General features: G+C 46.0%; 1 protein-coding gene across 1 annotated transcript in view; it reads right to left on the reverse strand.

Moving 5' to 3' along the window:
• Positions 1-20719, reverse strand: part of HEG1 (heart development protein with EGF like domains 1) — a 50800-nt gene that overhangs the window by 13844 nt on the left and 16237 nt on the right. Inside the window, exons 2-14 of the mRNA XM_057430176.1 lie at positions 17019-17297; positions 15604-15825; positions 14936-15226; positions 13278-13586; positions 12560-12862; positions 11133-11465; positions 9968-10276; positions 8925-9254; positions 7892-8197; positions 7058-7387; positions 4713-6074; positions 2070-2189; positions 367-461 (exon numbers count right to left, since the gene is read on the reverse strand). Of these exons, the coding sequence (XP_057286159.1) occupies positions 367-461; positions 2070-2189; positions 4713-6074; positions 7058-7387; positions 7892-8197; positions 8925-9254; positions 9968-10276; positions 11133-11465; positions 12560-12862; positions 13278-13586; positions 14936-15226; positions 15604-15825; positions 17019-17297 (4589 nt within the window). The remainder of the gene's footprint in view (positions 1-366; positions 462-2069; positions 2190-4712; positions 6075-7057; positions 7388-7891; positions 8198-8924; positions 9255-9967; positions 10277-11132; positions 11466-12559; positions 12863-13277; positions 13587-14935; positions 15227-15603; positions 15826-17018; positions 17298-20719) is intronic.

Consider the following 20719-nt stretch of genomic DNA (forward strand, 5'->3'; position numbering starts at 1 on the left):
GTTTGGAGAAGGCAATGCAGCCAGCGGACACTAGGAGAGAATGTAGGCTACAGAAGCATGAACCCAGCCACATCACTTCACAAAAAGGGCTTCAGGATTTTCTGGGCAGATATGTTGTCTTAAGCCCCATAGCAGTCAGATCTCTCTGCTGCTGTCTTGACAGCCAGGGCAGAGAAGGGGAGAGAAGCATGATGCAGTTTAAAAGCACGCATCTTGCCAATCCTACTAGCTCCAGACCAGGATGGTTCGATGATTAAAAAGGCTAAATCCACACTAGAGAGTCTCATGGCTACCCATGACAAATGTAAAAGGAGCAAAGGGGACCTGTCTCATCAGCATTGACGAAGTCCTGACAATGACACTCACCATCGCCAGGATCTCACCCTCAACGTGGAGGAGCTCTGCATACTTTCCATGGGTAATATTAAGTTTCAGGGGCACCTGGCCAATAAATATTCTTACTAAAAAGGAGAATAAGACAAGTTAGTCAGAACACACATCTCCATACCATGTGTAACTGTGGTTTATCCACATCTCACATTTACATGACCGCCTGTCTGCATGGAAAACCCCTTCACACAGTGGACAGAAAACTCACAGCTTATAGTCACTGCCCCACTAAAGCAAATTCCCAGCCTTGGGATTTTTCCCAAGGTTTACGGCAGTGTTCCCACATCCCAAGTCAAACTCCAGAGCTCAGTGCTGTTCAGCCAGCATTTCACTGCAGCATTCCTACATTTCATATAGAAACACAGACTAATTTAAAAGGATCCCTGAGCACAGACAGAACTAGGTAAATTTAGCAACAAGACAGCTTTAGGTACCAAAGCTATTTATAATAATTTTGGGTAAACATGTCAAATATCTCACCCACCCCTCCAATGGAAAGAAAGCAAATGAGCAAGTCGAAATAAGCCACTGGAAAAAGGACATTTTAATTTTTCAAATTGTTGGACAGAATGAGCAATGACATTTGAAAAGAGGTCCAAAAGATGCATTTTTCCATTCTTAGATTGATATTTGATTCATGGCAGCAGAATTCAATAATCCGAGTTGTCCAGACTTGGAGAGATAATACCCCTAAATCTTGTACGAAGTGTCATGAGATACTCAGTGGAAATGAGAACTCAAGAGCTCAGAAAAACAGAATACCATTGCACACAACGTTATAAAGCCTCCAATTCTTTCCCTTTTTTCCTCATACACAAAGCCTATCTTCAGCACAGATTTTATATCAGACAGCTATAATGTAACAATTCTCAGTAAAAAAGAGATGAGAATCACCCTCACAGTGTTTATATAATCTACTCATATCCCAGTTCGAGGCATAATCAAAGCAACTCTCTAAATTAGAAGCTGACACATTCCAGCTCGAAGAAATGTTTCAAAACACCCTTAAGGGACACCTCACCCATGTCTCCTTAGCAAAATTTCCATTCCTCTAATCCTTGCTGATTAAGGGTCAGAAGAAACCCTAGCAAAACAAATTCCACTTTACAATGAGACATTGTAAATCCTTGAGATTTAGAGTCCTCTAATAGAAAGGAGGGGGTCAGAACCTGAGTTCCAACTAATAATTGTGTTGCATGAAAAATGCTAAAGGTACAAAACAAGACCTTGATCTTACAAAGACTTTTCATGGCTGCTTAACTTTCCACACATGGCTGATCCCACTGAAGCCAGGTTACACAATAGCCCATGTCACTTCTCTCAAGTCAAGTGCCATCCCCACTGTTTGTAGGGCTTCGAGCTATGAGAAGCTGCTGAATGATTTCTGGGGGTTGTAAAACACATGAGGAACAGAAGGGGCACATCTGTCCTTAGTAACAAGCCTGAGCCCATCACTCTGTTGCTGTTTTTAAGAAACTCTGAGCCATCACTGTGCCTGCTCCCCAGCACAACAGCCATTAGACACTGCACTTGTATAAACAGTAAAAAGCTCTTGTTAAAACTGGTGGCTGGGAGCAACATTAAGCTCCTGAACTAGTATGAGCTTCAGTTAATTTATTTTAGAAGATTACAGATAATTACTTCCATCTTTTTCTTCACTGTTTTTTCACTTTTCTTACCTAAATTGCACTTTCCTTTTTCCAGCTCATAGCCAAGAGGACACTGACAAATATAAGAGCCATGGGTGTTGTTGCAGGTGGCCAGTGCAGGACAAGGGTTGGAAAGACATTTATCCACATCTACAAAAGCAGAAAAAAAAACCCAGGTTATAGTTACAGAATCACAAAAATCAACTGCTGGGTTAAAAAAGATCAAGTTGGCTCCTCTTCTCTGACCCCCTGAGCATTATCAGATTCTATATTGCATCATTTGCGCTTACTATTTATCCTGATGGAGCTTACTTATTCTGTTGGAGCTGAAAGAATAAACACAAACCACTTTCTCTTGAATATTCATTCAAAAGCCCTTGGGATCCAGTGTTGATGCATGTTAATATGAACACCCAGCTTGTCTACAGCGCTGCTCATCTGCAGATCTCAGAGTATTTTCCAAAGACAAACAATATTACAGTTAAGGATGGAGAGACAGTCAGTGATAGACTTTGGACCATGGACTCCTTTACCAAAGGCCTGCCCTTTTCATCTAAGCCCTGTTTCCATGATCCAAAGCTAGTGCTTGAACACTGGCGCAGTCTGTAGGCTACCCAGTAATGGTGGAAGCAGCCTTATCTGCTGTCACCATCTTTACTAGGGCTGCAGTTTCCTCCATGCCAGGCTGGGGTGGCCACAGCAGCGATACCTGCCTGTGCCATCACTTGTAATGCACTGTCTTCTGAGAGAGCGAGGACTTGGGGAGCACACACCAACTGAGAAATAAGGAGTATCAGGGGATTAATGAGTATAGTCTCAGATGCTTCATAGATGAATCAACTCAAACTGCAAATTGAAGAAGAGAGCTAATACTCCCCTTTGAAAAAAAAACATGTCCTGGTCAAAAATGCTCCTCTTGCTCTGCCTGTGACTCACACAAGCACAAACACATCACACACACATGCAAGGGCAGATCATAGGCAGGACTGTGGACTTGTTGGCAACAAGGCAGTACAAGACAAGCAAGACAGCTTACACCCCAATTGTAACTATTTTGCGGTTGCTAATGAGGACTGCAGCAGAGGCAAGAAGGATGGGCTTTGCAATTAAAGCACAAAGCATGAGAGCCAAACCCATGTGTGTGTATCTGACAGCACTGTGATCCCCATGGCATCACAGAGGCCGCGCAGACCAGAGTCCTGAGCCAGCCTCTGTGTTAGGACACGCTGTTGGACGCAATTACCTGTCTCAACTAGCCTGGCACGGCTACTCCACCATCAGCAAGGAGGAGATTTGCTGCTTCTGATATAAGCAGCCAGAAATGAGTGGACATATTTTAAAATACTGACTTTTCATTTTGCTGTCCTTCAGTTTGTGCTTTGTTCCATGGGGACCAGTGCAGCTTCTTCTCTCACGATGGTGAGTGCCCATGTACAGAGCGTTATGTCCAAGGTAGCAGAAGACTCTTTTGCATTCTGGTAAGTGGGAAACCTCAGTACTTAAAGAAAAGAGTAACTTGCCTAAAGTGTGAATTGCTTGATATAAAGGATATGCTCCCTTAATTTTTTCATTAAAAATCCATTCCTCTACAGTTTTGGGGTTTTGGTTTTTTTTTGTTGTTGTTGGGTTTTGTTTTTTTTTTTTTCTTTCATGGAGCTGTAGCTATAATTAAAACCAATTAGCTTGATAAGTAACCTTTAAATACTTAATTATTGGATGGAATATATACCATTGCCAGTATTTCACTGAGATTAATGCAATTAGCACACACAATATCCTACAGTGGCATAAGGGCCAGGCTCCTGAACTTCAGACACACAGTTGGTTTCCAGTCATATAAAACTTTGGTCAATGTATTTACTTGAGAAGATAAGGAGCCTGGCAGCAGTTATAAATGATTGTAACAATACACTCAGCAAGATGTACACCAAAGGGTAACTGGTTAAAACTTAAACAGGGGAAGTTTAGATTGGCTATAAGGAAGAAGTTCTTTACTGTAAGGGTGGTGAGGCACTGGAATGGGCTGCCCAAGGAAGTTGTGAATGCTCCATCCCTGGTGGTGTTCAGGACGGGGCTGGACAGAGCCTTGGGTGTCATGGCTTAGTGTGAGGTGTCCCTGCCCATGGCAGGGGGGTTGGAACCAGCAAGGTCCTTTCCAACTCTAACTACTCTATGATTCAATGATTCTATGTAGCCTGCCAGAAGAAGCAACAGGCCCTTGAGTAGGAGATGATTTAGTGATGTGGGGAGAAAACTACCATAGATCGTAGTAACAGAAGTTCCAACACAAATACCAGGTGCTGGCCAACTGCCTTTTCTCATGAATAAACTAAATATTGATTGATATCCAGCAACACTGCCAACTGATCAACAAATATAAAATGCATCCTACTCTTACCTAAAAGGCCAGTCAGCTTTATTTTCTTAAAATTTTCAAATTTCAGCTTACCATTTATAACAGAAATGTTCACCAGAATGCTCACCCTCTTCCAACAGTTCAGCTTGATTGCTAAACAGCTTAAAAATACCAACATGGAGACTGAGTTCTTACCCTCAAACCCTGCTGACAACAGGCTTATCATACATACATACATAACCCTTTGGAGACCCTTAAAGGGGGAACCAGGTGTTCCTGGTGTCCCCACCACTGATGAGCACCACTAGGCACATTACCTGTTGCTGGAGATGACATCCTCAGCCTTGGTGTGCTACCTGATGGAGGAACAGTGGTTGCTTTGGTAGCAGCCAGAGTAGTTGCAAGGCTCACAGTGGTCTTGCTGGTTGGAGAGGCTTCAGAAGGACTCGTAACAAGGATGCTTTCCTCGGTGACTTTACCAAGCCTTGCAGTGGTGGGATCCACAGCTTCTGTACTTTCACTAATGGTATAGACACGCTTAGTGGCAGCCGGCGTTTGAGCTCTATGGTCTTTCGTAGTGCTGGCATCACCTGGGGTTGGTGGGTGACTGGCTGGTGTTGTCAGCACAGGTTTCACTGTGGTCCGTACAACCACAGGGATGATGATGCTGTGGTTTGTGGCACTCAGTGAGGGGGTATGGGGTGCCTCTGTTGGCCCAGGCTGTGGGGCATCACTGGCTGTGGTAAGCAGCGGCGTTGCCTTCCCAAAGCTGCCCCCCTGGGAAGTGGTGACTCTGGGTGAGGTGGTCTCTGTTACTGTCACGGGATCAGAAACAGACACGATGTGTCCACCAAGCTGCTCCATAGGTGCTGTAGGAAGAAGAGACCCGGTGGAGGTAAAGGTGGTGCTGTCTCGGGGCTGGTGCATGACATTGTGCTTTTTGGTCTCTCTGTGTGAGCTCCCAGCCACGGCAGCTGTGGAGGGCACCCGCCTGACCACAGTCGTAGCTACAGAGGTGCTTGTTTGATTGCTATCATTGGACTGTGAGACCGATGATGGCGATGAAAACAGAGGCAATAAAGATGCTAACGAATAAGATGGGGAAAACAATGAGGAAGTGGGTGAGGAGGATGACAAAGCCTGCAGAGGGGATGAAGATGCCATTACAGAGGACAAGAGTGGCTCAGATGACTCCGATGATGTAAACAGATAATTTGGTGCTGGTGTTGATGACAGTGAGTGACGCAGAGATGACAGTGAGGAAGGGGCTGGAAATGCTGATGAAGATATAGATGACCTGCCAGTGGTCAACAACCCAGAGTCAGTGTTGAAGAGAGTTGTATGTTGTATGCTGCCTGCAGAAGCAGAAGTCAACTGTTTGGAAGAGTGTACCAGCAACGGCTCTGTAGATGGTTCAACAAAACTGCCTTCTCTGGATACATTGTTCCTCCTGTCCAGTGCCACAGAAGATTTTGATGGATCAGAAGGGTTGGAAATTTCAGGAAAAAAAGTGGAACTTTCTGAGGAGTCTGCAGAGGTGCTGCTATTTGAAATAGACAGGAGGGTCCTTTCTCCTCCTCTGGTATATGTGGTTGAAATGTATGTGCCATCCGTATGAGAAACTGAGGTCCTTTTCTCAGCATCGATGCTATTGACTGGCTGATGGCTGCTTGAAAAGCCTGGATTAAAAGAACAAAATATATTAGAAAGGTGGAGTAGTATGAAAGTATTTTGATGTCATATTAAAATAATTCGTTAATTACATAAAAAGTTCTTGTCTGTGAACTGGCCCATGCTCTTAAAAAAAATTGGAGCGCCATCCAAACATAGGTATTGAATTATGAGCCTGCATTTAATTGGTTCTAAAATGGTGAACTCAGACAGTCACAAGGCTTCTGCGAAATACATAGGTTTCTAAAACACTGTTCTTTCAGTATTGCTTTTCTCTAATGTGATTGAGCGCTTATCATTCCATGATATTTTGTGGCAAGCTAAGCAGGAAAATATATCTGTTCTCTTTATCACTTGAAATTTATGAAACTCATATTCTCTTCTTCTTATCCTCAACTCCCAACTAAAGAATATCCATCTTCTTCTGCTGATTTGTTTTTAGATACAGTGATCTTCTTGCCTCTGCAAATGAATTTATTACATTATGTTACTTTGCAGCTTATCATGAACTCACTGATTGAAAACTGCAGTCAGGAAATCCTAAATTATTACCACATCGGTCTGCAAAAAATTCAGATTATCTACTATAAAAGACGCAGTCAATTTCAGGATGTACAGCTAAGCTCAGCAATCTCTAAAAATAAAAAATAGAGTATTGAAAACTTGATTTAATTCTACGATTAATTTCGGTCATCGTGAAACACTTGAAAGTATCACCCAAAAGAAACCAGTTAGGATGAAAAAAAAAATAATGAGGACATCAAAACAAGAGAGTTTCCCTGCTCAGGTTCATGGCTTCGCTTCTGGAATGATTCCTAGCTAGAGGGGTCTGGTTTTGAGCCCCTTGGTAAAAACTTTCCCCTGAGTGAACCCACAGGTGGCATTGCATGGACTAATAAATGAGAATTTTGTATACAACATAGATAAATGCAGGGCAATATGAACATCCCCCCACCTCAAATGTACACTGGGTGTACACTCACTAACTTACTTGTGAGATCGTTTTGGACAGAAGAGTAAGTGGGTAACTTGGAAGAACGTGTGAAGAGCGTCTCCGTCGCAAAGCCCCTGCTGGCGGAGGCATTGACTGTCCCACTCTGCTCCGCTGACACCGTCTGAGCTGGCGCTGGAGAGCTGTCAGTTTCGGCATAGGAAGCAGAGCTACCGGTGCCGCCAGCCAACACACCATCCGTCACTGAGTGCAGTGTCCTCTCTCCACCCCCAGCAGACCTGGATGAACTGTACACAGGATCAGTGATGGGGCTGGGCATCCTTTCCTCAGCACTCAAGCTGCTTAGGGAGTGATGGCTGCTGGCCACAGCTGGAATAGGATCAAAAAGCAGGCATCTAATTTTTATCATCTCAGAGTAGATAGCACTTGTGAGTTCTACAACAATTCTGCTTGGAAATGCAGATTAATAAAATTGCACAGATAAAGATTAAATACAGATTAAGAAGATCTCACATATATATCACCTTAAATGTGGGTTTTATACAAAAAGCTTACTCTAAAGAAAGAGAGAGAGACAATCAGTACCATTAGAGTCACAATGGCATATAATTATCACCACAACCCAGGCAGGCAGTGGATGTGTCCTGCAGGAGGAAGTTACACATCTCAGTCCTGGGATGTTTTTGTTAAGCATCAACAGCTGCAGATATGCAATACTAAGCAGCAGAATCACCACTGCTTATAAATCCTCATCACGATACCCACAAAACTCTGACATGTTTGTGGTCGTATCAACCCCATGGAAGAGGGGAGTGGAGGGGCAGTACTGTGTTTTCTATTTCAAACTCCATCCCAGAGTTGAATAAAACTCACCTGAAGGTACACGGGTAACTGAGAAGTAGGTGGAGACCCCGGATGAAAGGGTGACCTTGGGCTCTAGATAGCCTGCTTGGCTGGATGTGAAGTGTCCTGCTCCAGGCCATGCTGTGGAAGATGGGAGGAAGCTAGTACGGGGCTCCCTGGCCATGTCTGTGTGAGACATGGGGCTTTCTGCTGCTGTGCTCCACGTGCCATGGTTAGCTACAGCCTGAGATGTCCCCTCCTTGTGGCTGGAGAGTGTGGTCGAGATATATACAGTGTCAGTAGGAGCACCAGAAACTGTTCTCCCTCCCTCTGGAACTGCAAATCAGATATACACATAGAATTATTTAAAAACGTTTATTTTGCATATTAATAATACCTTTGAGGACTCTTCAGGGACTAAAATCTGAATATGTCGATCCCCACAGTGAAGGTGTTACTTGGTGACCAGCATGACTTATTTGCTAAGTGGGGTTTTCAGGCAGCCTGTACTTTCCCCCTTTACTTTTCTGGCATTTTTACATCAGAAAAATTAAACAGATTGGGGTGCATGGTGTTTCTGGAGGAGAATGGTGGCAGGAATGTAGGAACTAGTCTAGAAGGTTGTGCAGAAAATTCCCTTGGGCAGATCAGTAGCTTTCATACCTGCTCTGACAGGACAGAGCAGAGCTGAGCTGAGCAGAGCAGAGCTGAGGCTGAAATACACAATAACTGGGATAGGAGGAATGGCAAAAGGTCCACCAATTCCTTGCCATGTCTCATGCCAGGCTTCCCTGGTTTGAGTGCTCAGGTCAAGGCTACATGACAGCTTTGAAATATGGCCCAGAAGAGCTGCCTGGCTGTCTAGCTCCCAGCATAAGGAACACTGCCCCAGATGTCACGAGGCAAATAACTCACCAGCTATACAATGCTAAAATACCATTCACTATAAACCAGACTTACTAAAAAGGCAAATCTAGTTTAAAGCTAGACAACTCGGAAGCTCAGGAGGGTGGCAAGGCGCAGGGATGTCCTCAACAGCAAACCTGGAAATCAGAAGACCCACCTGAAACACTTGGTGGAGGCAATGGGACTGAAATGCTGGGAGAAAATGCAGGCAGTGGCTTTGTTGGAAGTTCAGCAAGTCCAGCACCACTCTGTGAAACACTGCTCTGCCTCCCAGGCTCTGTTGCTGATGAGGATGGTAGGAGAACCACATCGAAGGAGCTGGTGTGGGGCGAAGCAGAAGCAGAGCTCCCTGCCACATTGGATGCTGCATGGGTGTCTGACACAGGCACTGTGCTCCTCTCCCCGCCGTTGGTGGGTATCACTGAGCTGGGTGTACTGGTGAGAGGAGCATTGGGCAGGCATCCTCCTGTTGCCAAAGTCCCTTCAGCTGAGAAAGAGCAAAGCAAAATACAATTATACACCCTAAGCTATAAACAGGTGGGTGTGCTCTCTTCCACCACCACCCTTAGGCTGATGGCAAAAATACGACGGAAAAACCAAACCTGGAGAAAACACTAACCGTGAAGACATAACCCTTTCCTGTGCAAGGAACTGCTGCTCATAGGAGAACAACTTGAAAAGGGCACCAGGAACAAGCTGCAAGAGCTCTATTGGTTTTGCTTCCCTTCAGTGCTGCTCCAGCACTACAGTCCAGCCATGGGAACAGTACACCTGCAGTGCCACTGTGGTGGGTGATGGGGGGTTACAGCAGCACCAAAGTCCCTGGTACTCGAAACAAAGCATGGCAGGCTTGTATGGGATCAATAAATACTGCATTTGCATCCCAGGGCAAGAGTCTGGAATGACTAGTGTTATGTGCTGTTTGTATATACACAGCCCACAGGGCAGTCTTGAAATTGTGCCGTCTCAGCAAAGCACACCAAATCTCAAGGCCAGACTGCTCTTGTAGTAAGGCTGTTGTTTTTTTTCTGGTGACTAAATGTGAAAAATAGTTAATGCACTTTTCTCTGGAAGTCGAAATTTTCTTCCATGATGACCAACACCATTGTCCAGCACTTTTTTGCATGCCCCTACTCCTCCATTCAGAGCAGTCGTTAGAGGTCTATAGGAAGAAGCCCCATGGGTACAGTCAGAGCTCACCTGGGGAAATGCTTTCTGAAGCAGGTGGTGAGCCTGCAAGAAATGGGTCTGTGGATGACACAGTGGCACTTCTGCCACCACCACCCTGCGCTCCCAAAGAGGGCTGAGTATGGTCTGGAGAGCTGACAGATATGGTATCAGTGGTGGAAGTCTCTGTTGTTTGGGCCAGTCTGGTGCTGGCTGGCAAAGACCTTAACGTTCTCCCTCCACCCTTGGCAGCTGTTGTGGAAGCAGAGGTACTGGTGGTAGGGAAATTGGTTCTTCTGTCTGTTGCCCGGATGCTGAATGATACATGGCTGCTTCCAGTAGCTAAGAGGTGATAAAGAAATAATTTACGTTTTTACACATACAAAACTATAAATAAACAGATGAGCTTTCTTCCAGTAAAAAACAGAGGCAGCAAGTACATACACAATTAGTAAATATGAAATCCAGAGAATCATCCAAAGAAAATAGGAAATTTCCAAAGACATTAATCCTTCATACAGAAATTTGCCTTCTAAAATCATGGTTTGATGCTGAGAAAACTGCTATTATATAAAAACTGTTGAACTATTAACACTGAGCACTTGATTTCATCATTATGTGCCTGAGTGCACTCCATGCTGCTAGAACAAACAAATACTGTAACAACACAGAAAAGCCTGGAAATCAGTTCAGACAAGGCACTGCACTGAGTAGTATGATGGTCTTCAAGAAGGACTCTAAAGAAATGGGACTGGGGGATCAAACCTCTTCAGCACCCCAGTAAGGTCTTGGACTGAGCTGCGACGTGAAGGACCTCAGAGACTACATTGAAAGTTGCCTTAAATTCGTTGAGCTGGTCGTATTTCTGTGAAGCAGCATGGACCAAGGGGTAGGACAGAGGGCAGCACTGAGGTCTGTCCCTGGGACTGCAGGCACATGATCTAATCCTTGATCTAATGCTGAGTTCTTTTGCCTATTAAATGGAGAAACTTTCCACATATGTGCCCTTTCTGTAAAAAACCCAAACTACATTATTTGGTCAAGCAAGAGCTGAAAAGGTTCAGACACACGATCACACTGTATCCTTCCAAACAACATATTCTGCACAGATGAAAAGAGTCAGGCAAGTGTGAGATACAGTAACAGTCCTCCTTTTACTTACAAGTAAAATGGTATTTCACTTCTAACTTGAGCTCACCTAAGGAAGGACCGTCTGAAGGAGAGCGAGAGCGTGTTAGCACAGAGTCTGCCACCCACTCGGTGAAATCCGTGATTTCTCTGGACCCATGAAATCCATAGGTCTCTTTCACAGAAGATGTGGACAGGGATCGGATTGTGCCCAAGGTCCTGTACATGCCACTAGTGGCCGTGGAGACTTCTGCTGTCCATCGGCTACTGCTGGTGGCAGATCTTGGGGACCTCCCACTGCTGCCTGCGGCCATGGCTGAAAAGAAAGTGCTGGTGGGAGAGGAAGCACGGGGGTTTTTGTTTGTTGCTGAGCTGTCAACTGGTTGGTGGCTGCTTCTGACACCTAAGACACAATAAAAGCAGTTTGATTTATGCATCTAGAACTAGACATCTAGGGCTTGTTTATATAGCGCACATTTCTATGCTGTTCGTTGAGAAATTGAAATGACCAGGTTCTCAAGCTGGAAAAGGCGCCGCTCTGGGAAGAGTTGAACCTTTCACATCCAAGCATATGTGGCTTAAAAAAAAAAAGCCATGAAAATCTCAACTTGAAATCAGATTTTTGAAGTGCAGGCTGTGCACAGTATCCAGTTTATACATTTAAGCTGCCTTTAAAACGTCAAGCTAAATCTAAAGGATGAGCTAAAACAGTCCTGACTTAGGTTTTCTAGTGACAGTCCAGAGAGCCAAGCTGCCACCTCAGTGGTGGGCCGACAGCACAGCTGTGGGGCCGAGCGCCCCGCAGCACTGGGCACTCAGGTCCGTGCAGGGCAGGCCACAGCCTCACTCACAAGATACTCAGAAACACCCCCATGCCCCAGCCTCATGTTCAGTGCAGCCTGATTTATCCCACACTTAGCAGGCATGCTGCCCAGGGCTCTCTCATACTGCAGCGCTTGGGATGCTGGTATTTCACCAGCTCACCAGGAGCAGGAGCTGCACTGTAACTCACAGAGTGATGGGCTGAATTACGAATTAATAGTGGATGGTGGAGCAGAGCTCATCTGGGACCACTCCAAGGGCATGGGACAAGTCAGCAATGTTGTAGCTGTGGGGACTCTCAGAACACTGCCTCTCTTACAGATCAGCATGGCAGATGCAGTGCCAGATGATGGCTGCAAATCCCCAGCAAAAGTGTCTCTTGGCAAGCAGAATGTGCATGCACATATTTCTGACCAATGACTGCTTTTCCCAGCACAGGAGTTGCATTAGCAATGAGGACATTGATGGTTTTCACTTTTTCACCCAAAAGCTGAGATGCACTCCCACCCTTTCCACCAGCCCCACTGTCAGCCCAACACAGCCAGTAATAAGAATATCCATGTATCCAATAACAACTGATGGACATATGTAAGAGAAAACAACATAGGTATATGAAATCTTGTCCAGCCCCAAAGCAGCCAGCTTTCAGACTAACGAATTTACCTCTGAAAGTACTTTCGGAGGCAGAGAAGGAGCTTGTGAGCAAAGGCTCCCTGGGAGGCACTGGGAGATCAGAGGTTTCCTGTGAGCCACTAGGATGGTGTGTCCTGGCCCCTGAGGAGGAGAATGTCTCCCCTGAAGAGCTGGTGGGGTTGGTGTTATTGGCAGATCCCTCTGTCATGCCAGTTGTGTGGCCATTTGTGGGGTACCCTGGTGCGCCTGCTGCCACACTGGGCAAGTCAGCACCGTGGGTGTCTGAGCGCAGCATCGCCTCTTCTGCAGCTGGGACGCTCTTGGGATCGTAATTGTTGCTAAAGGCTAAAAAATTGGAGAAAAGAACTATAAAACTGCATGCACATAAATGAAAACAGCTGGGTAGGTTTCATCCTGCTATGATGTAGACAGTAGATGCAGATAATGTATGTGTGAATATTCTATATGGAAATATTTCATACTGGGAAATCATTAAGACAGGGAAAAAATTGTCTCTCTATAGGAACTGCTGAAATTATTGCTTGCAAAATTCAACTGAAAATTCAAGGAAAATCTATCCTTTTCTTCCAACAAGAATAATATTTATCCATACTTTCATTTCTGTGAAATGTTTTTAAATGTACAGAATGTGCCAAATACAATATTATTCCTTCTTTCTTTAAAATAAGAAGGATGTATTTTGTTTATAAAGGATCCTTAAATAATGTTCTGAGTTATATGGCTAGCTATCAAAACTCACCTGGAGAAGTGCTTTCCAAAGCAGACGATGAGCCCACGAGTGACAAGTCTGTGGCCCCTCTGCCACCACCATACTGGCCTCCCAGAGACATCCCAAGGGACTGGCTCTGGGCTGAAAAGCTGGTCATTTCAGTACCAGAGGTGGAAATCTCTGCTGCATCAGCCAGCCTGGTGCTGGCTGGCAGAGACCTTAACATCCTCCCTCCACCCTTGGTGTCTGTTGTGGAAATGGAGGTGCTGGTGGTGAGGAAGTCTGAAATTCTCCTCTCCGTGGCTGAGCTATTGGATGGCTGGTAGCTGCTTCCAATGGCTACAGTACAATAATAAAAAAAAAAAGATTCATATCATACATATGAAATTATAAACAGATGGATGCATTATCTTCCCAGATGCTTAGAGTGCACGTACAGATATTAAAACATAGGAAGTTTTCAATCTGGACAAAGTACTCTTCTGAAAAAGCATGAATCCCCTCACTGCAGGAAGACCTTGCACAAAACCCGGGGCTCACTGCCAGGACAGCACAGCTTCATGAGAGGTGGCGTAGCTCGGCCAGTGGGAAACCCCATGGGATAAGGACTGCAGGGACTTGTCTTTAAATCCCACCCAGTGGAAATCAGTCCAGGCTCTCTTAATATCTTTTTGTAGCTTGAGCACAGCATCAAACAGCAAAGGGGAGAAACCTGAGCATGGCCACATTCCTGCGTGAGCCTGCAGCTCAATTCACATCCCAAGGCTTAACAGAACACGGAAAAATGTTTAAGGAAGCACAAAATAGGGTAAAACAACAAACCATAGACTAACCAAGCTCACCCACAGCAGTGCTTTCCAAAGCTGGGTGAGAAGGGGCAAACCCATGCTCTGTGGAGGGCCTGGGGAAATGTTCCTGTGCTAGGGCCAGCAAAGAGGTCACCAAGGCCAAGGGCTGAGCTGCTGCTGAGCCAGGTGCTACCCTTTGGATACTGGACATCAGGTTTTCTGCAGCCCTGATGCTGCTCCCAGCAGCTGTGACAGAGGGAGAAGACATTTCAGGGTGAGAACGCTGCAGTTGTGTTTGCTCCTGGCAAGCCCAACACATGGAATAAGGAGTAGGTAACACTTGAGGTTTTCAATAAATTCGTGTGGAGTGGGGTAAAGCCTCCAGTTTTGAGAGCTCCGGGAACTAGTTGCTTGCAAAGCAAGCGAGAGGAAGCCACGAAGACCAGGGCTCTCATGTTTGCTGTCCTGTATGGGTTGTTGAAACAGAGGCATCTCTTCCTGTCTAGCTGAGAGCAAATTCCCCTGGCATGGTCATGAGTATGGATTACCAACTTCATGCAGCACTCAGGTGGAACACACAGCTCAGGTAGGGCTGCGACCTCACTTTTGCTCTGCAGCTGGCACTGAACCAGCTGAGATATTTCACAGTTGCAGATGCCCACCCTGCAGAGAACACAACAATAAGGTCCGAAGGCCTTTTTTATGTTTAATAGAAATGTTGGACCAAATTATGTCTTCTGTTGTTTTTTCCTGCTTTCAGCAGGAAATTTCAGCTAACCATCCAAATAATAACAAACAGAATATACGCAAAACGCATCATCTTCTCTGTTCCAAGAAAATAAAAGCTATATAAGGGCTTTTTAAAAGTATAAACCAAGTCTGGGGGCCAGCAAAGCTCACCTCCAAAAGTGCTGTCCATGGCAGGCGATGCTGTGCGTGAGGGGCTTGTGGAGTTGCCAATGACATTCCTGGGGTGCAGCATGACACTGTTTGCAACAGTCTGGCTACTGGCTTGTGGGGAGGACTGGGGCTGTCCTGGAGAGTCAGGGAAGGGAGTGCTTGGGACGGGCAGCAGCGTCCCTCCACTGCTCCCCGAGGGGCTTGGTGAAGTGGCTGCAGTGCTTACAGGAGGGCTACCAGATGGCTCCTTGCCTATCCAGCTGCTCAGCAGTTGCAAGGGGTCACTGGTGCCTGCAAGACAATGGGGGAAAACAAATGAGTGCACAGAGACAGGCTGAAATGCCCACCCAGCATCCTGCATTGCCATTCTCTGCCTACCCCCCACAGTCAGGGGTCCCTTTGCCCGTACTCTCCTATAACAACTTTATGTTTGGGAGCTGCACCAAGTAATCCATAATTCTCAAGACTAAGAGAAGCCACACGGATCCTTTTCTCCACTCTCATGCATGAAGGAAGCCAGAAAACTGCCCTGAGCACATGGTGAGGATGGAGGGCCAGATCCAGCGCACAATGCTCTAGCAATGCAAGGGGAGCCAGCCTTAAATGGTGCCCAGTTTCTCCAGGTAAAAGCATCCACCTTGTTCCCAGGCTGAACTGGGATGGCTCACCTGAGCGATGAGTCTCTGCAGATGAAGGTAGCATTGCTGTCATGGTATTGTCAAACCCCGCCACACGCCAGGCCCCATGGGGCTCACCCAGCATCCTTTCAACCGAATCAGTGCTGATGGCTGCCAAAACTGTACTCTCAGCAGCTGCTGGGGTGCTGGCAGAACCCAGAGCCTTCCTGTCTCTCTCCCAGCTGCCCACAGAATGATGATGGCTTCCAGTAGCTGGAAAGCAATGCAGGAAGGGTCATGGTCTTTACTGTGAGAGTGATAAGGCACTGGAAGAGGTTGCCCAGAGAAGCTGTGGCTGCCCCATCCCTGGAAGTGTTCAAGGCCAGGCTGGACAGGACTTTGAGCAACCTGGTCTAGTGGAAATGGGGTTGGGACTGGATAAGCTTTAAGGTCCCTTCCAACCCAAACCATTCATGATTTCCCCTGGAAAAGTTATTTTGTCTCTGCTGGAGTGGCAGCAACATCACTCACAGTGGTACCCACCCCTACCATATGCAATAGATAGAGTCACAGCTGCATCCCGTTTCCTTTGTTTAACACTGAGCACACTGCAGTAGGGACTGCTAGAAACAGAGGGTTTCTGTCACAAACATATAGCAGTATTTCAAAATTTGTCCTCATTTGTGTGTGGCAAAAGAAACCCAGATTTAAAACACAAACAAAAACAGAACAAAAATAAACAAAAAAAAAAACCTCAAAACATTAAAAATGCAGAAGGCAATAAGGAGTTTATGGCAGGACAGCCAGCTGCTGGCACCCTGGGCACCTCCAAACTTTTTTCCCTAAAAAAAAAAGAGGAATTCTCTGTGCTCATATCTCAGCAAGACACATTTCATCCAGGGATATTGAGAAAAAAAATGAAGTGGGAACAGGGCAATTAGCACAGCCTTGTCGTCCTGGTGTGGGAAAAGGTTTTGATTTAATGCATGCTTAAAAAAGTACATTGGTTTATTCATGACCACAGTCCCACCAATGTGGTGAAGATTATGAACAAGTCCAAAGGTAAGCGTTCACTTGCAGGATTTGCACATGAGGACCTCAGCTACAAATCATGATGCAGCCGGTCAGATATTTTTATCCCAGGCACTTATAAGCTAGGTTGGGTTCATGATGGGGTTCAGCTCCTCCTTGAAAGAGGCATGGGGAGTTGGGAGTCTCCACTCTGCGTGCAGCCTTCGAGCTCCGTGGATGGGCAGGACTTTTGAAGGTGATGCTGGGTGTTGAATAATGACACAGCATCTCCCAAGAATCGCTTTCATTGTAACATTCAAAAAAATCAGGTTTTGATTTCTTCCAGAAATCTGAATTCCTAGCACTGGGGATAGGAATATTTCCTAACCCACTGGCTATGCTTGGACCATGGGCTGAGTGTGGCAAACAGGGACTCTGGCATCAACGAAACTTACCACGATGATGGCTGTAGGCAGGCAGGTGTGTTGCTGTCCCAGCAGATGGGCTCTCTGGGGGTCCTGCTCCCAGTGGGGTGATATCCCCACTGCTGGTGTGGGGACCACTGTGCCCCATGACCCCATTCACTGCTGGCACCATACCATGCCTGGCAGGCAGTGATGCATGCTCCCTGCTCCCAGCCAGTGTAGTCATCAGCTCCACGCTGTCCATGAGGGCACCAGAAGTCCTTATCTCTGTGTACGAGCTTCTGCTTTCCTGATGGCTACTGTCAATGACTGAAAGGAAAAACAAGAAAAAAATCAAAATCCCATCACCAGTGCTGGACGTGCAGGCACGGCGAGCTGCAGTAACACTACGGCCAAGCCCTGATCTCATTTACACTGGAGAAAATTCTGCATAATCAAAACACAGACATGAAATTTATTTTGGATTCACACCAGTGGAAATTCGATTGGCCTGTGGGGACAAATGCTGAAACCCACCCTTGTGCATAAGATTAATTCAATTCACACCCCCGCACTTTTTGTGTGTTAGGAGAAATAAATCTTTAAAGTAGCAAAAAGAAGGTCTTAAATATTTTTATGGAGATAGGTACAGTGTAGAGTTGTCTGGGTTTCAGCTGGGACGGAGTTAACTTTCTTCCTAATAGCTGGTGCAGTGCTGTGTTTTGGCTTTAGTCAGAGGACAACGCTGATAACATACCAATATTTTAGCTATTGCTCAGTAACGTTTACCCTTGTCAAGGACTTTTCAGTCTTTCATGCTTTGCCAGTGAGGAGGAGCACAAGAAGCTGGGAGGAAGCAGGACACCTGACCCAAACTAGCCAAAGGGGTGTTCCATACCACAGCACATCATGTCCAGTATATAAACTGTTGAGAGTAACCCAGAAGGGACTGATCAATGCTCAGATTGGGCTGGGTATCAGTCAATGGGTAATGAGCAATTTGTGCATCACTTGCTTTTTTAATTATTTTTCTTAGGGTTTATTCCTCTCTCACGCTTGCTCTTTTTCATTACTATTATTATTTCTTGCTATTATATTTTACTTTATTTCACATATTAAACTGTTTGTATCTCAGCCTACAGGCTTTACCTTTTTTTTTCTTCCAATTCTCCTCTCCATCCCACTTGGAGTGGACGGAAGGACTGAGTGGCTGCAAGGCACTTGGTTGCCCAGCTGGGGTTAAACCATGACAGGAGCCCATGGGAAGTGTGTGTATGTCTCCAAAGCTAATGGCTGGCTGGAGCCCAGCACAGCCCATGTGCCCCACCCCAAGGGCATAATGGGAGTGGGGAGGGCCCCACAGCTCTTCTGCTCTCTCCTTCAGCCAGTGCTGATGGGATGCCTAACTTTAAATCCCACGACCGCCAGAGAGGTAGCATGAAGCTGGCAAAGAACTGCAGAGCAAACAGGACTGTTGGCATAACCCATCCAGCCACCACCAGGCACCAGGACAGAAGGGATCAATGGATGATGTGGGTTACACTGGCTATCCAGGTGCTGAAACACCCCAACGTGATAGGCATTTTGGCATATTTGACATTATGACATTAAGATAAGACATTTTAGAACATGAGAAACAAGACAGAGAATTTTGTACATCTGCAGGTCCATTTTCTGTGCGCAAACATGGCCAGAGCCCCTGTTCCATCCTAAAAGTGTTTGGGTCTCCTCTCTTGCTCCTGCTACAAGGCTGCTCCAAGCTCCCACCTCTCCCATCATCCAGAATCATTTTCTCATTTCATTAGAAAACGAATGAACACACTTACGGAATAAATGTTGGTTGCCAAGCCAGCATTACCCTTTAGTTTAGCTATTCCCCTCCCTGTGCTTCATCCCCACCATGCCGATGACTAACAACAGCAATCTCATCCCCTCTTTGCACAAGTTTCTTCTGCATTTCTACCATCTGCTTATCTCATGGACCCAAAAATTACTTCTTCCAGGGATGCAAACAGGCATTACATGCTTTATGGGATCCCCAAAATTGCACAGATGGCTGTGTGCATCTCTAGAATAGAAATGTGTTCCCAAATAGAGCCCTAAGCAAGGACTGAAGACAGCTTCTTGGCTTGCTCATTAACGCTGACCACTGGTAGCAGCAGTGAGACTCAGTGAGATAGTTGTGGCTTTAGATTTGGGTCTGCCTGGAGCAGGGCATCTAGTGACAGCTGCTCTGAGTGGTTGCAGTGAGATTTGCTGGGGGAGCTGGGGTTTCCAGTCCACAGTATCAGGCAGGACTGCACAAGGATTTCCCTGCACATCAGTCATGAAAACAAGGAACAACCATCCCTGCCAGACATTATAGCCCCAAGGCTTGGCTGGCACTGAAGTCTCAGATGCTCTTCAAAGCCCACAGCAAGTCAAAGCAAGTGCAAATCACAGTGGAATCATCTGAAACAGCAAAATCCCAGTTTTGCCCACTTTTCATATAACCAAACCACAATCTCCAGGCTGGAATAGCCCTATGCCCGCTCCACTTGTTGAGTAGGCAGAATGGGAGCCTGGCTAGGGAAACTGAAAAAAGTCTGAAGCCTCTCAGGAAACTGAGAAAAGTCATATATTTTGGGAGGCAAACTCACCCCACTTTGCAACTTTGAGATCCAACAGGCTATGTGGAGCCTGTCACACACATGGCAACTCTAAACAGGGCTGCTGACTGTACACAAGCAGCAGCTAAAGGCACAGCTCAGACTAACCAAAACTCCAGTGTTGAAGGTCAAGCCCTGCATGCCTGTCTTTGGCCTCCAAGCATTTTCTGTAAGAAAGCTGTGCCTCAGAGAAACACCCATGGGACACCTACTCCTCTTTGCCTTGCGTGTCTCCTTGGGGTTTGCTGTACCTGTCATGCCAGAGGTGGCAGCTTCAGGCATGGTCTCCTCTATCCATACAAAATAGTTTCAGAGGGAACTCAGCAAGAAAAAAGATACATACAGATGGGACACACTGCACTTCATCCTGGGACTCTGAGCATCAGGAGGCCTAAGGAGACAAGAGCTTCAGTGGAGCAGGGCCCCTTGGGTGCTTTTATTGACATCCCTAGCCATGGCTATGATGCCAACCTCACCAAGCACACCAAGCAGCCGCTGCCATCTGGAGCCTGCTGCGCGCAACCTCCTGTCCCATCTAACAAGCTGCTTGTTGTTACCATTTGGATGAGGGGATGTGAAGTTGCAGGGGACGCTTGCCACACTCATTTGCAAGCCAATATCCAGCCTGTAATTGTAGCCCACAAGTCCATTTATAGCAGCCCCCAAAAATTTGGGTGTGCTGGAGGGTGGTGCAGTGAATTTCTCTCCTCTCTTGCTAAAAGCTTTCAGCTGTGCAACCCATGCTTACTGTGCCTCAGCAGCCAGGAGAAAGAAGGCAAAGCAGCAGATGCTCAAAGAAATCCTTAGGGGATGAGTATAGACAGAGGGAAATTTGCTTTCTTGTGTTGCCAAGTCATTTGTCAACAAGGGCTCCAGCAAGGCACTCTAAAATATATAGCGGGGCACCACAGCAAGGCATTTAATTGCCACTTCTTAAAAATAACCCTGGAAATGCCAGCAAGCAGAGCCTTCAGCTATGAACCTTGATTGAATGCAACCAGTTCAAAAGCAAAATGCTGCTGGTTGCTTTTCTGGTTGTTGTTCTCCCTACAAATCCACCCTGATGTTTTCTCTATCCTCTTTTGGCTTTGCAGAGCTTTTGGG

Source organism: Pezoporus wallicus, unplaced genomic scaffold (assembly GCF_028554395.1).
Source record: "Pezoporus wallicus isolate ANWC-B61680 ecotype Strahan unplaced genomic scaffold, APGP_CSIRO_Pwel_v1 contig_5261, whole genome shotgun sequence".
NCBI classification, from domain to species: domain Eukaryota; kingdom Metazoa; phylum Chordata; class Aves; order Psittaciformes; family Psittacidae; genus Pezoporus; species Pezoporus wallicus.